At 36.7% G+C, this 15,371-nt stretch overlaps 1 protein-coding gene across 2 annotated transcripts in view; it reads left to right on the forward strand.

The window, feature by feature from the left end:
* Positions 1–15,371, forward strand: part of CCDC7 (coiled-coil domain containing 7) — a 325,108-nt gene that overhangs the window by 46,374 nt on the left and 263,363 nt on the right. For both annotated transcript variants that reach the window (XM_036844965.1, XM_036844966.1), the window contains exon 10: positions 11,421–11,496. In XM_036844965.1, the coding sequence (XP_036700860.1) occupies positions 11,421–11,496 (76 nt within the window). The remainder of the gene's footprint in view (positions 1–11,420; positions 11,497–15,371) is intronic.

The raw sequence follows: 15,371 nt of genomic DNA on the forward strand, positions 1-15,371 counted from the left end.
GCGCTGTGAATTCTAGCTGCTTTGGCCTCCCCAGACTCTAAACTTTGTCTCTGAACTCATGGAAACCAGTAAACTTTGTCTGGGTTTCCCTTCCTTATGCTGTGGCCTGGAAACTCCAGACAGTAAGCTGGGGTCATCATAGAGCCATCCTTTGTTTTCCTTCTGTGAGGAATTACTGCATTGCACCTTCTGTTTTCCAGTGTCTGAATACTGCTGTTTTATATATTTTGTCCAGTTTTTAATTGGTTTAAAGTGAAAAGGTAACTCTGGTCCCTGATGCGCCATCATGGACAAAAACAGAAGCCTCTGTGCCCACTTATAGGCCAATGGAACACATTGTCCAATCACAAAACCAAGTTCTAAAATAATAAAGTATAATAGTAGAAATTTTACTCGTAATTTTTAAGGGAAGCAGAGGACAGGGTTACATTGTACAGTGTGGAGAAAACCCTTTTGCAAATTCCTCAGTTTCTTTTCCCATGGCAGCTGTCTCAGTCCTTGGGCTCCACTGGTATATGTCTACTCTTTCTCAGTACTGCCTGTTCACTTGTATACTCTTTTTCTCTTAAAAGTACCCTTTTTCATCTTCTCCAGTGAAATTTTATTCTGTTCTTCCCTTCTCATTCCCTAAATTCTATTAGATTCCATAGCCTAATCAATAAGACAAAAGCTACCTTTGAATTTCATTCTGTTTTTTGTTTTTTAGACTATCATTTAATCTTGATGTTGCTTCATTTCATAATTAATGAACTCTTTTTTTGGAGAAGTTTTAGGTTTATAGAAAAATTGAGCAGAACGTACAGTTTCCATATACCCATTTTCCACTCCACTCCTCGCACAAAATTTCCTCCGTTATTAAATTTTGCATTAGTGTGGTACATTGGTTAAAACTGATAAACCAGTATTTATACATTATTATTAACTAAAGTCCATAGTTTACATTGGGTTTAATCTTTGTGTCATACAGTTCTATGGGTTGTGACAAATGCATAATGTCATGTATTCACCATTACAGTATCGTACAGAATAGTTTCACTGCCCTGAAAATCCCATGTTCTACCTATTCATCTCTCCCTCCATCCACTGAATCCCTGGCAACCACTAATCTTTTTGTTGTCTCTAGAATATTGCCTTTTTGAGAATATCATATATTTGAAATTATGCGGTCTTTCTTTTACTTAGCAATATGCATTTAAGGTTTCTCCATGTCTTTTTTTTTTTTTTTTTTTTTACAATTTTTATTTATTTATTTATTTATTTATGGCTGTGTTGGGTCTTCGTTTCTGTGCGAGGGCTTTCTCCAGTTGCGGCAAGCGGGGGCCACTCTTCATCGCGGTGCGCGGGCCTCTCATTATCGCGGCCTCTCTTGTTGCGGAGCACAGGCTCCAGACGCGCAGGCTCAGTAATTGTGGCTCACGGGCCCAGTTGCTCCGCGGCATGTGGGATCCTCCCAGACCAGGGCTCGAACCCGTGTCCCCTGCATTGGCAGGCGGACTCTCAACCACTGCGCCACCAGGGAAGCCCTCTCCATGTCTTTTTATGCTTTTATAGCTTATTTATTTTTATTGTTGAATAGTAATCTATTGTATGGATGTACCATAGTTTATCTATTCATCTGTTGAAAGACATCTATGTTGCTTCGAAGTTTTTGCAATTATGAATAAAGCTACTATAAACAAAGGTGTTTCTACAGACAGAAGTTTTTCAGTTCATTTGGGTAGATACTAAGGAGTACAATTGCTAGATCATATAGTAAAAGTATGTTCAGTTTTGTAAGAAATTGCCAAGCTGTCTTGCACAGGGACTGTATCATTTTGTATTTTTACTAGAAACGAGCATGAGAATTTCTGGTGCTCTACATCTTTGTCAGCATTTGATGTCAGAATTTTGGATTTAAGCCATTCTAAAAGGTGCATAGTGTTATATCATTTTTTTAATTAAATTAAATTTTATCTCATTGTTTTAATTTGTGATTCCCTAATGATATATGATGTTGAGCATCCTCTCATATGTTTATTTGCCATCTGTATATCTTCTTTGGTGAGGTATTTGTTCAGATCTTTTACCTATTTTTAAATGGGGGGATCAGTTGCTTCCTTATTGTTGAATTTTAAGGGTTTTTTGAATATCTTTGATACAAGTTCTTCATCAGCTATGTGTTTCTCAGTCTGTGGTTTATATTTTCATTCTCTTAACAGTGTCTTTTGCAGGACAGACGTTTTGAATTTTAATGAAGTTGAACTTTTCTTTCATGGATTGTGCTTTTGTTGTTGTGCCTAAAAGTCATCTTCAAACCCAATGTAACCTGGACTTTTTCCTATGTTATTTTCTAGAAATTTCATAGTTTTGCCTCTTACATTTAAATCTATGACCCATTTTGAATTGAGTCTGTGTCTAAATTAATTTTTCTTGCGTGTGAATGTACAGTTTTTCTAGCACTATTTGTTAAAAAGACTAACCTTTCTCCATTGAATTGCCTTTGTTTCTTTGCCAAAAATCAGTTGACTCTATTTGTGTGGGCCTATTCCTGGGATCTCTGTTATGTTCCATTGATCTGTTTTTCTGTTCTTTGCCAATACCATACTGTCTTGATTACTGTAACTTTATAGTAAGTTTTTGAATTTGGATAGTGTCACTCATCCAACTTTGTTCTTTAGTATTGTATTCTATTCTTTGGATCTGTTGCCTTTTCATTTAAAGTTTAGAATCAATTCGTTGATACACACAAAATCACTTGCTGGGTTTTTGTTGTTGTTGTTGTTTTGTTTTTTTGTTTTTCTATGCTGTGTGGCATAGGGGATCTTAGTTCCCCAACCAGGGATCGAACCTGCACCCCCTGCAGTGGAAGCCTGGAGTCTTAACCACTGGTCCGTCAGGCAAGTCCACCCTCTTTTTTTTTTTTTTTTTGCTTGCTGGGTTTTTGATTGGGATTGCATTGAATCTACAGATCAAATTGATGAGAACTGATGTCTTAACAGTAATGAGTCTTCCTGTCCATGGACATGGAATATCTCTCCATTTATGTGTATCTTCTTTGATTTCTTTCATGAGATAGTTTTTTTTCTTAATATAAATCCTGTACATATTTATTTAGATTAATACCTAAGTATTGAGTTTTTTGGTACTAATGTAAATGGTGTGTTTATAATTTCAAATTCTACTTGTTTATTGCCGGTATATAAGAAAGGAATTGCAATTTACTTCTGTATATTACTCTCGTATGCTGTAATCTTTCTGTAATCACTTACTCATTGCAGGAGATTTTTGGTGATTCTTTGGGAATCACCTTTTTTATACAGGCAGTCATGCCATCTGTGAAGAAAGACAACTTTACTTCTTCCTTCTCAAACTTTATACTTTTTCTTTTCTTTTCTTGTATTATTGCATTAGCTAGGACTTCTAGCATGATGTTGAATAGGAGTGGTGAGAAGGAACATCCTTGTCTTATTCCTGATCTAGGGGGAAAGCATTTAGTATCTTACCATTAAGTATGGTGTTAGCTGTAGGTCACAGACTTAGAAAACAAACTTATGGTTACCAAAGGGAAAAGATGGGGAGAGGGATAAATTTGGAGGTTGGGATTAATATACATACACTACTATATATAATATAATCAACAAGGACCTACTGTATAGCACAGTGAACTCTACTCAATACTCTGTAATAACCTTTATGGAAAAAAATCTGAAAAAGAATAGGTATATGTATAACTAAATCACTTTGCTGTATACCTGAAACTAATGCAACATTGTAAATCAACTATACGCCAATATAAAATAAAAATGTTGGGCTTCCCTGGTGGCGCAGTGGTTGAGAATCTGCCTGCCGGTGCAGGGGACACGGGTTCGAGCCCTGGTCTGGGGGGATCCCACGTGCCGCGGAGCAGCTAGGCCCGTGAGCCACAACTACTGAGCCTGCGCATCTGGAGCCTGTGCTCCGCAACAAGAGAGGCCGCGATAGTGAGAGGCCCGTGCACCGCAATGAAGAGTGGCCCCCGCTTGCCGCAACTGGAGAAAGCCCTTGCACAGAAACGAAGACCCAACACAGCCCAAAATAAATAAATAAATAAGTAAATAAATAAATAAGAAGAAGAAGAAGAAGGGATCTATCAATCCCGAAAAAAAAAAAAAGTTAAAAAGTATGGTGTTAGCTGTAGGTATTATGTTTGATTTTCTTTATCAAGTTGAGGATGTTTTATTCTGTTTCTAGTTTGCAAAGAGTTTCTGTTATGAATGGGTATTAGATTTTGTCATATGCTTTTTCTGTATCTTTTGAAATGATCATATGATATTTGTTCTTTGGACTATTGATATGATAGGTATATTAGCTGATTTTCAAATATTGACCCAGCCTTGTACAGTTGGGATAAATTTCACTTGGTTGTGGTGTATAATTTGTCCCATACCTTGTCAGATTAAATTTGCTAATATTTTGTTGGGGTTTTTGCATCTGTGTTCATGAGAGATATTGGTGTGTGGTTATCCTTGTTTGGTAATGTCTTTGTCTTGTTTTAGTATTAGAGTAATACTGGCCTCATAAAATGAGTTAGGAAATGTTTTTTCTGCTTCTGTCATCTGAAATAGATTGTAGATAACTGGTATAATTTTTCCTATAGGTTTGGTAGAATTTGCCAGTGCAGTCATCTGATCCTGTTGCTTTCTGTTTTGTAAGGATATCAAATTATTGATCCAGTTTCTTTAATATATAAAATATATATTCTATTCAGAATATCTTTTTCTCCTTGTGGGTGTTTTGGTAAATTGTGTCTTTCAAGGAATTGGTCCATTTCATCTAAATTATCAAATTTGTTGGCATAAGTTTTTCATAATCTTTTTATTATTTTTTGATGTCCATGGGATCTGTTGTGATGTCCCCTCTTTCATTTCTGATGTTAGTAATTTGTGTCATATCTCTTTTTTCTTAGCTTACGCATTTTCTTGATTTTTTTTAAAGAATCAGCTTTTGGTTTAATTGATTTTCTGTAATTTCCTATTTTCATTGATATCTGCTCTAATTTTTATTTCTTTTCTTCTTCTTACTTCAGATTTAATTTGGTCTTTTTTTCCCGGTTTCCAAAGGCAGAAGCTTAGATTATTGATTTAAGATCTTCCTTATGTTGTGATGTATTCATTCAATGCTATAAATTTCCCTTTTACTGCATTTCACAAAATTTGATGTTACATTTTCATTTTAATTTAGTTCAAAATGTATTTTAGTCTCTCTGAGACTTCTTTGTCATATGCGCTATTTAGTATGTTACCTAATCGCCAAAATATGTTGGGATTTTCATGTTGTCTTTCTGGTACTGATTTTTTTTTCCTGGGACCTAACTATATATTGTCTATAACTTTAAATATAAAGTTGATAATAAATAATAATAAAGATAATGGTAACATTTATCAAAAGAAAGCAGGAGTAGCTATATTAATTTGAACAGAGCAGACTTTGGAGCAAAAAAAATTTATTAAGAATAAATAGGGGCATTTAATGCTGAATGAGTCAGTTCTGCAACAAGACACAATAGTCCTCAATGTGTATGTGCCTAACAACAGAGAGTCAAAATAAATGAGGCAAAAACTGATCAACTGCAAGGAGATATAGATGAACCCACTATTATAACAGGAGACTTCAACACCATTCTATGAGAAGTAGACAGGTGCAGCAGGCAGAAAATTGGTAAGGACTTAGTGAACTCAACAACACCATCATTCAGCTGGATAAAATAGACCTCTATAGACTACTTCATGCAACAAGAACAGAATATACATTATTCTCAAGCTCACATGGTACATACACCAAAATAGATCATATTCCAGGCTATAAAATACACCTTAATAAATTAAAAAATAGAAGTCATATAATGTCTGCCTTCAGACCCCAAAACAATTAAATTAAAAATCAGTACCAGAAAGGGAATTCCCTGACGGTCCAGTGGGTAGGACTGCATGCTTTCACTGCTGAGGCCACAGGTTCAATCCCTGGTCAGGGAACTAAGATCCCTCAGGCTGTGTGGTGTGGCCAGAAAAAAAAAAAGTCTGACAACAGTAAGTGTTGGCAAGGATATGTAACTGTGAGTGAGGTATACATTGGCACAATCACTTTGAAAAATAGCTTTTCTTTATCTAATTAAGTTGTGGATGTGCATACCTTTAAACTCTTTTTCTTTTTAACAGCTTTATTGAGATATTATTGACATACAACATTGTACAAGTTTAAGGTGTTTATCATAACAATTTGATATGCATATATATTGTGAAATGCTTACCAAAATAAGGTTTTTTACATATCCTTTATCTAACATAATTACCATTTTGTTGTTGGCATTGTTATGGAGAGAATATTAAAGTTCTGCTCCCATAGCAGCTTTCAAGTATACAATACAGTATTAACTGTAGTCACCATGCTGTGACCTCAGGTCCCTGGAACTTAATCATCTTATAACTGAAAGTACTCTTTGACCAACATTTCCCAATTTTCTCCACCCCACAGCTCCTGGCAATCACCATTATGCTCTCTGTTTCTATCATTTCAGTGTTTTTAGAGTCTACATATAAGTGAAATTATACAGTATTTGTTTTTCTCTGTCTGACTTACTTAACTAAGCATAATTCCCTCAAGGTCCATCCATGTTGTTGCAACTGGCAAGATTTCCTCTTTAATGGCTGAATAATATTCCACTGTGTGTGTGTGTGTGTGTGTGTGTGTGTGTGTGTGTGTGTGTGTGTGTGCGCATATTTATCCATTCACTTGTCTGTAGACATTTGGGTTATTTCCATGTCTTTGCTATTATAAATAATGCTGCAGTCAGAGTTCCCTGGTGGTCCAGTGGTTAAGACTCATGGCCTGGGTTCAATCCCTCGTCGAGAAACTAGGATCCCACAAGCCATGCAGTGCGGCCAAAAGAATGCTGCAGTGGACACAGGAGAGCAGATATCGCTTTGAGATAGTGATTTCATCTTCTTTGGATATACACCCAGAAGTGAGATTGCTGGATTATATAGTAGTTTTATTTTTAATTTTTCAAGGAACCTCCATACTGTTTTCCATAGTGGCAGTACCAGTTTACATCCCCACCAACAGTGCATCAGGGTTCCCCTTTCTCCACATCCTCATCACCATTTGTTATCTCTTGTCTGTTAGATAACAGCCATTCTAACAGGTATGAGGTGATATCTCATTGTGATTTTGATTTGCATTTCTCTGATGATTTGTGTAGTTGAGTACCTTTTCATGTACCTGTTGGCCATTTGTATGCTTTCTTTGGAAAAATGTCTATTCAAGTTCTCTGCCCATTTTTTAATCAGATTATTATTTTTTTGCTATGGAGTTTTATGAGTTCTTTATGTAGTTTGGATATTAACCCCTTATGAGATATATGGTTTACAGATATTTTCTCCCATTTGGAAGGCTGCCTTGTCAGTTTGTTGATGGTTTCCTTTTCTGTGCAGAAGCTTTTTAGTCTGAGGTAGTTTCACTTTTTAAAAAATATATATATTTCATTGTATTCTTCAGCTCAAAAAGTTGTTTGGTTCTTTTTTATGTTTTCTGTCTCTTTGTTGAACTTCTCATTTGTTCTTGTATTATTTTCCTAATATCATTAAATTGTTTTTCTGTGTTCTCTTCTAGCTCTCTGAGCATATTCAGAACAATTATTTTGAATTCTTTGTTGGGCGCTTCCTGTATCTTCATTTCTTTGGGGCCAGTTACTGGAGGCTTAATGTATTCCTTCCGTAGAGTCATGTCTCCCTGATTTCTTGTGATCCCTGTGTCCTTGCATAGGCACCTGCACATTTGAAGAAGCAGTCATCTCTTCCTGACTCTATGGAGCGACTTCAGTAAGGAAGGATTTCCAACCACAGGTGGGGGAGAGCCCAAGTACGCCATCACTCCACATGTAGTGCTGTGGGTGCCAGGTGTGGGGACATGTGGTGGGATTGGCTGGGGGCATTGTGACGCACTTGCTCAGGCCATTGTAGTCCATAGCACTGACAACCGTGTGGTCCTTGGTATGTGTCTTGGGGGTCTTCAGAGGCTGCACAGGCTGTTGGGGTCCTCAGCATTGTCTGCAGGTACAGCAGCAAGGGACCAGGGCAGGCAGTAGGAGTGGCCAGAGCTGGTGGTATGCACACGCTCAGTTGTGAGGGCCAGCCGCAAGTGCCTGTGTAGCGGCAGTGGCCAGGTACAAACACACACATTGTGGCGGGGGCCAGGACAGGCAGCAAGGGCTGGAGTCAACTGTGGGCACACGGGCAGCTCAGGAGTCCTTGTGGTCAGTGTGCACCACTGTGGCTTTTGGGTCTCACTACAGGCATACAGCAGTGGAGGCTGGTGATAGGCCACGGGTGTGCAGGTGCACAGTTGGAGGGGCTAGCTGCAAGTGAGTACAGTGGTGCAGGTCGGTGACAGAAGACAGGGCCTGATCTGGGCCCACAAGCAGCTATGGGGATCTGGCTGTTGGTGTGCTCTCCTGTGACTGCACAGTCTCCCGATGGGTATGCATAGGGCAGTGGCGATTGGTGATGAGCTGGGCTGGGAGCATGCAGGTGTACAGCTGGAGCGGCTTAGCCCTGTGTAAGCGTGTGATGGTCTACATGAGCCACAGAGGTTTAGGCTGGTGTCTCATACTCAGCCACAGAGGCTTGGGCTGGCCGCTGGCATGGTTCCTGGGCTCCAGTGATGGTGGTGGTTGGGGCAGAGGAGTAGGGAGGGACTCAGGCAGCTGGCATCAGCTGTGGGGTGAAAGCTGGTGAGTTCTGCGGGGGTCTGCAGTAGCTGTGCTGGCCATTGGTTTCTTCAGCCGTAAAAGCTGCTGGGCTCCTCAGTGGAGCAGGTCACTGGGAACTGTTGATTGTTAATCTGTTAAACCGTCAATTGTTGATCTTTGTTGGGGGACAGAGGCTAGGGTCTCCTACTCTGCTGTCTTGGTGATGTCATGTCCTTAAACTCTTGGACTATTTTCATACCAGTTTTGTTTGTAATAGTTCCCAAATTGGAGATCTCAAATATCTGTGATGAGTAGAATGGATAAATAAGTTATGGTCTATTCATACATTGGAAAAGCATATCATAATGAATATGTTTGAAATCTAGCTGCTGATAACATCATTCATCTTACAAACATATTATTGACTGAATGAAGTCCTAAATATGTAGAGTATTTTCATTTATGATAAGTTAAAAGCCAGGAAAACTTAACTCTGTTCATTAAGGATACTAACAAGGGTAGAAAAGATATAAAGATGAGAAAAAAAAGGATAGTAGGCACCTATAGGGTGAAGGAAAGGGTTATGAATGGGGCGGGCCACATAGAGAGCTTCTAGGATATTGGCAATCCCAGGTGCCTAATTGTTGACCTTGAGTGGTGGTTGTGTGGATGTTTGCTTTGTAATTATTCATTAAACTATAAATATATTTTTATTTATGTTTTGGTAAGTATAATATAGCTCATGATTATAAAATACAAATGAATATTAAGAGAATTTATTTATATTGGGACTTTTAAAGAATGAAGCAAAGCCTAGAAACTATAGAACAAAAAAATCAATAGATTTGGTTAAGTATAAAAATTCTGTACATTAGAAAATATCAGTAAGTATATAATTAATAGTAGACTGTTAACTGTATTACACACTATATGCTAGTATTAATTGACCTCTACAAATCAGTAGTAAAAAGGCAGACAACTCAGGAGAAAAATGGACAAACATATGAACAGGCATGTTACAGAAGAAGAAATAAAAATGTCCAAAAATATATGAAATGATGCTTGACCTAACTAGTATCAGGGAAATGCAAATTAATGCATGAATGTATAAGAGGCTTAATGGCCATATAGTATTGCATTTTATGGTTATGCCATAATTTATTTACTGTTCTTCTATTGACGTTCATATAGATAATTTCTATATTTCTATTTCCATAAACAGTACTACTGTTAGCATATTTGTAAGAGTAAAAACATAGTAACAACGTGCATTTTTAGGACTGGCTAAATGAATTACAGTACATTCATAGCAATGGAGTGCTGTGTAGCTTTTAGGAAGAATAAGATAATTTTATATAAAATGCTTAGAAACATTTTCCTTGATATTTAAAATGATAAAACAAGATAAAAGCACTATATGTACATTTTATCCCGTTTTTATAATCTTTATATATAACATGCATCCTAGATGCTGACTGTCTCATATTTTTTCCCAAGAGGAAAAACCTATCCATTGATAAATAATATGCATGCATTATTAATATTTTTTACTTATCAATAAAATACTGAAGCTTTATTATAATAGAGAAGAGAGGTCCTCCTCCCTCCACAATACACAGCAAACAACTGGATCTCCCTTTACCATTTTGGCTTCTTCAGAATGACTGTATAAGCCACTTTGTTAACCAGAGGCACTCTGCTCAGGAAAGGGCCTTAACTAGAACAGTTCAATAAGACATGGGTTCTCTGATCTCTTTTCTTCTGTTTTAAAGTTATTCATAATGAGAACTTGAGGAAGAAGCAGTTGGACCCAAGCTGTTGCATTTGGCAATGGAAGTGTAATATTCCCATCTATACATTCTATGCTACTGAGTTGTAATTCCTAAACTAGTAGAATCGTAGAGATGGGCCTGTTTTAGGGGCCTCCATAACAAATTGCCATAGACTGAGTGCATTAAACAACAGAAATTTATTTCTCACAGTTCTGGAGGCTGAGAAGTTCAAATCAGGGTTCTAGCATAGTCACGTTCTGGTGAGAGCCTTCTTCCTGTATTGCAGATGGCTGTCTTCTTGCTGTGTCCTCAAATAATGGAGAGAGAGCAGGGAGAGAGCAAGCGAGCTCTCTTGTGTCTTATGTGGCTCCATTCTCATGATTTAATTACCTCTCAAAGACCCCCATCTCTAAATATCATCATATTGGAGATTAGGGTTTTAACATATGAATTTGGGGGAACACAAATATTCAGTCCATAGCAGAGCCTTTTCTCCCTCCTGCGAACTGTAATTTCAAATTGTGACAGGAATAATAGTTAACGTTCTTTGTAACCCTTTACTGTATACAAAGCATAATTTAAAATTATGTCCTACACTATTATCAGATTAATTTTAAAATATTGTTTATTGTGCCATATTACTTTCTATGCAAACATTTTTAATTACTCTCTCTTGCCTATAAGCAATTCTGAATTTGATTCTTTCTTCTAAAGCTGACTTCTCCCAGTATACTCTTTGACTATTTAGGGAGTACTGACCCTCCCAAAGGAAGCCCTCTGGTTTACTTGGTTTCTTGATATACTTGATTTATTTGGTCCCCTTGATATATGTTGCTCATTTCCGTTGTCTCCTCTTTATCTGGTTCTCATATATAGCAGTGTAAAGGTATAACTTCTGCCATTTATAATACCTTTAAATGTTTTCTTTTTCTTTTTTTTAACAGTAGAAACTTCTACAATGACTAATCGATTGAATACCATGTTGAAAATATTTGAAAATCAGGCAAATAAATTAGAGAGGTAAGCTTTTAAAATAACTCCTTTTCATCATTATAAATACAAGTGCATATTTATTTCAGATAAATTGGAAACATAGAAAAGAAAATAAAACCACTATTAAAAAATTTAGTGTTGTTAATTTTTATGATATATATAATTTTAAAAGTTAAAATTATAATCATAAAGAATGTGAAATTGTATAACCACAATGGAAAATAGTATGTCAGTTCCTCAAAAAATATGATCGATTTTTTGGATCATGGAATGGAAATCCAGCAATTCCATTTCTGGGAATATACCCCCCAAAATTGAAATCAGGGTCTTAAAGAAATATTTGTACAGCCATGTTCACTGTAGCATTATTCATAGTAGCAAAGAGGTAGAAGCAACCCAAGTGTCCAATGATGGGTGAATGGATAAAGAAAATGTGTTATATACATACAATGGAATATTATTCAGTCTTAAAAAGGAAAGAAATTCTGACATATGGTACAACATGGATGCATCTTGAGGATATTAATGCTGAGTAATTATAAGCCAGTCATAAAAAGACAAAATTGTATGATTTCACTTATATGAGGCATTTAGAGTGGTCAAATTCATAGAGACAGAAAGTAGAATGGTAGTTGCTAGGGTCTGGGAAGAATGAGGAATGTGGAGTTATTTTTAATGCGTATAGAGTTTCCATTTTGCAAGATGAAAAGAGTTCTGGAGATTGATTGTACAACAATATGAATATAATTATCACTACTGAACTGAACACTTAAAAACAGTTAATATGGTAAATTTTATGTGTATTTTACAGTTTTAAAAAAGTAAAAAAATATAATCATACAAAATGTAGTTTGTGTATAGATGTTTCACTTAGTTATATAGTTCTTTGTAAACTCATAAAATTCTTTTTAAAATAAATGTTTTAAATTAAAGTAAAACATATTCAGACAAGCTCACGTCACAGCATTTTCAAAGAACTTTCTTTAGATTAGCACTGAAAAATTGAGAAAGTTTACATGATCAGATTTTTTAATTATGAAGTCCAAGGATCAAGATTTAATAGAAGAGTATAACAGATAAAATGTAAAGAAAAGGATATCCTGGGCAGCTGTTGAAAATGGAACTAAAGAACTTAACGGCTTACATTAATTGGTGGTCAGGTACTTGGTATGTAATCAAGTTAGGCCTTACTTTCCTTTTTCCCTCTTCTATCTCATTAGAGTCCTCCCTATCAGAAGGGTAGGGTAAGAACTTTCACAAATTTGTCAGATGAAAGCTTTTAGCATGTTCTAGGGGCATTCTTAAAGTAGGAGGCTGATTTCCATGAATATTCTTTCCATTGGAACAGGGTATTAAAGCAGTTATATGTATTACTATTATTTATTCTAGCTCCTCATATTAGACTATGGGTACTAGTTGTAACTGGTTTTAAAATTCCTGGGCATAAAAGAAAGCAGTGGGAAGGATTAGCTGAATGGGTTACTATAAAGGTGAGGATTTCCAACTTGAATTGTCTTATACAGAGAATAAGTTTTGTATAATTTTCTGGTCAGAATATGCTCAGTACATTGCTTGCTTGTCGAGAAGCATCTTGAAAGTCATTGTGGATGACCTACAGTTCTTACAGGTGGCTATATTAGTTTCACAATTGTTATGTTGAAAAGCATGGCGTGTAGAATAAAATCACAAAGCAACTTTTTTCAGACTCCTTATATTCATTTATATTTGCTTACTGGGGCTAGTTTTCCCTCTGCTTCTAGAAAAAGACTAGGGTAGTACCATGACTTTTCTGATCACTCTTAGGTAATTAATTTAAATATAATTATAAGCACTGTCCTGAATTGAAATTAAAATCCCCTGTCAGATATTACAGTCAATATTTTCATTTTCATTGCAAGTTAGGATTCTCTCCCCTTTCCCTAGAGCCTACTGGGGGATGTGGTTGGCTGTTCTCTTTTCTTACCTCCTTTCTCACTAACTATTTGTATTTTCTGTTCTCCATGTTTTTGGGAAGAAAGGTAAGGTATACAAGAAAGGTCTTATTTGACTGTCACTGCCTTCCTTCTCCATAAATTCAAATAACATAAACCAGTTTTCTGAGTATTCTCCTTAAAGTGCCTCTCTCTAATAATGGCCATCATATCCACCTCTCCCTTAAGTGTTTGAGTAGGGCTCAAGGCACCAGACAGCTCTCTGTAAAGAGTATTTAGAAGTACTCTTTCTAAATCTTCTTTCCTGACCCTTTTATATTATCCATGTGGGTGAAAGGTTTTAGCACTCTCCCTTGGCTGCCTACTGTTTTTTTCAGTGGTAATGGTCACCTGCCTCATTTCTTCCTCTTTTCTTTTTTTTTAAATAAATTTATTTATTTATTTATTTATTTATTTTTGGCTGCATTGGGTCTTTGTTGCTCTGCGCGGGGTTTCTCTAGTTGCAGCGAGCAGGGGCTACTCTTCTTTGCAGCGCGCAGGCTTCTCATTGCGGTGGCTTCTCTTGTTGTGGAGCACAGGCTCTAGGCACGTGGGCTTCAGTAATTGTGGCACGTGGGCTCAGCAGTTGTGGCTCGTGGGCTCTAGAGCGCAGGCTCAGTAGTTGTGGCACATGGGCTTAGTTGCTCCGCGGCACGTGGGATCTTCCCGGACCAGGGCTCAAACCCGTGTCCCCTGCATTGGCAGGCGGATTCTTAACCACTGCACCACCAGGGAAGTCCCTCTTTTTTTTCTTTCTTCTTGGTTTTTTTTGTTTTTTGCATTTTTTTTCACATCTTTATTGGAATATAATCTTCCTCATGATATAAGCAGTGGGCGTAGAGTCTTAGTTGATGCCTCCATTTAACAACCTGTTACAGTTGTATCCTTTAACAGGCTGTGGCAGAAGTCTTAGTGCAGTTTTAAGAATTAATAATTTTGGGACTATAATGATACAACTGTTCAAAAGACACCATTTTGATATTTGATTATGTACATTTCTTTTGTACTTATTTAAAAATTTTTGAATAGTAAATTTTTTTGGTTAAATTCTGTTTGGGTCAGCATTTTCCATATTCAGTCAGAGAGACTGAAACAAAATTAATTTATTGTTTAAAATTCACAAAACTAAATGTGTTAAAGAATGGAAATAATTAAACTTTCAAATGTTTATTTTGGGGGGTAAGTTTGTAGCATTTATACTTCTGAAGTCATTTAAGCTTAAAACTAACATTTTAAGAGCATCTTGTGTTTATTGAACTTCTGTCATGTGGCTGAGTGCTTGGGACAAAATCCCAACTCAAATTGGTCTGAGCAAAAGATGAATTTTATTAAGAAGGCAACAGCAATATGGCTCAATTTCAGAAACAAGTATAAACCAGAACTTGAACCCTATCAAGACACTTTTTCCCCCTCTGTACAAGAGCTTCATTTTCTTCTATTGCAGATCTCTTTCTTCCTTCTATTTTCTTTTTTAACTTTCTGCCTGTAGGTGGGAGGCCATGACTGCTGACAATTCCCAAATCTAATCTTTCAGTTTTAGTTACTCTGAGGGATAATATTTGAATTTCCCAAGTCTAAAAGTCCTTGGTGAGAAAATTGTCAGTGCAGCCAGCGGCAGGTGCCTATTTCTGGACCAGTCAGCTCTAATCGAAGGCTTATGGTCATGTAAGCTTTCTCAGGAATTATACTACTTCAGAGGGGTAGGCTCAGGGGGTTCCCAGAAAAAGGAGTGGAGTCTACCTATGAGGTGCTTAGTGGTAAGTAGTGGTAAGCAGATGTGGTGGGATGAAAACCATAATATAGGATAACATTTAGAAAAAAGGATTGTATTTCGTTATTATGGATGAATTATACAGTAACAAGTTAGGGCAATCATGCTAGTCCTTGGGGAAAGCTAATATACCTTTTTTTCAGGATTTGGTCAATGCATTG

This window comes from Balaenoptera musculus, chromosome 2 (assembly GCF_009873245.2).
Source record: "Balaenoptera musculus isolate JJ_BM4_2016_0621 chromosome 2, mBalMus1.pri.v3, whole genome shotgun sequence".
Lineage (NCBI taxonomy): Eukaryota > Metazoa > Chordata > Mammalia > Artiodactyla > Balaenopteridae > Balaenoptera > Balaenoptera musculus.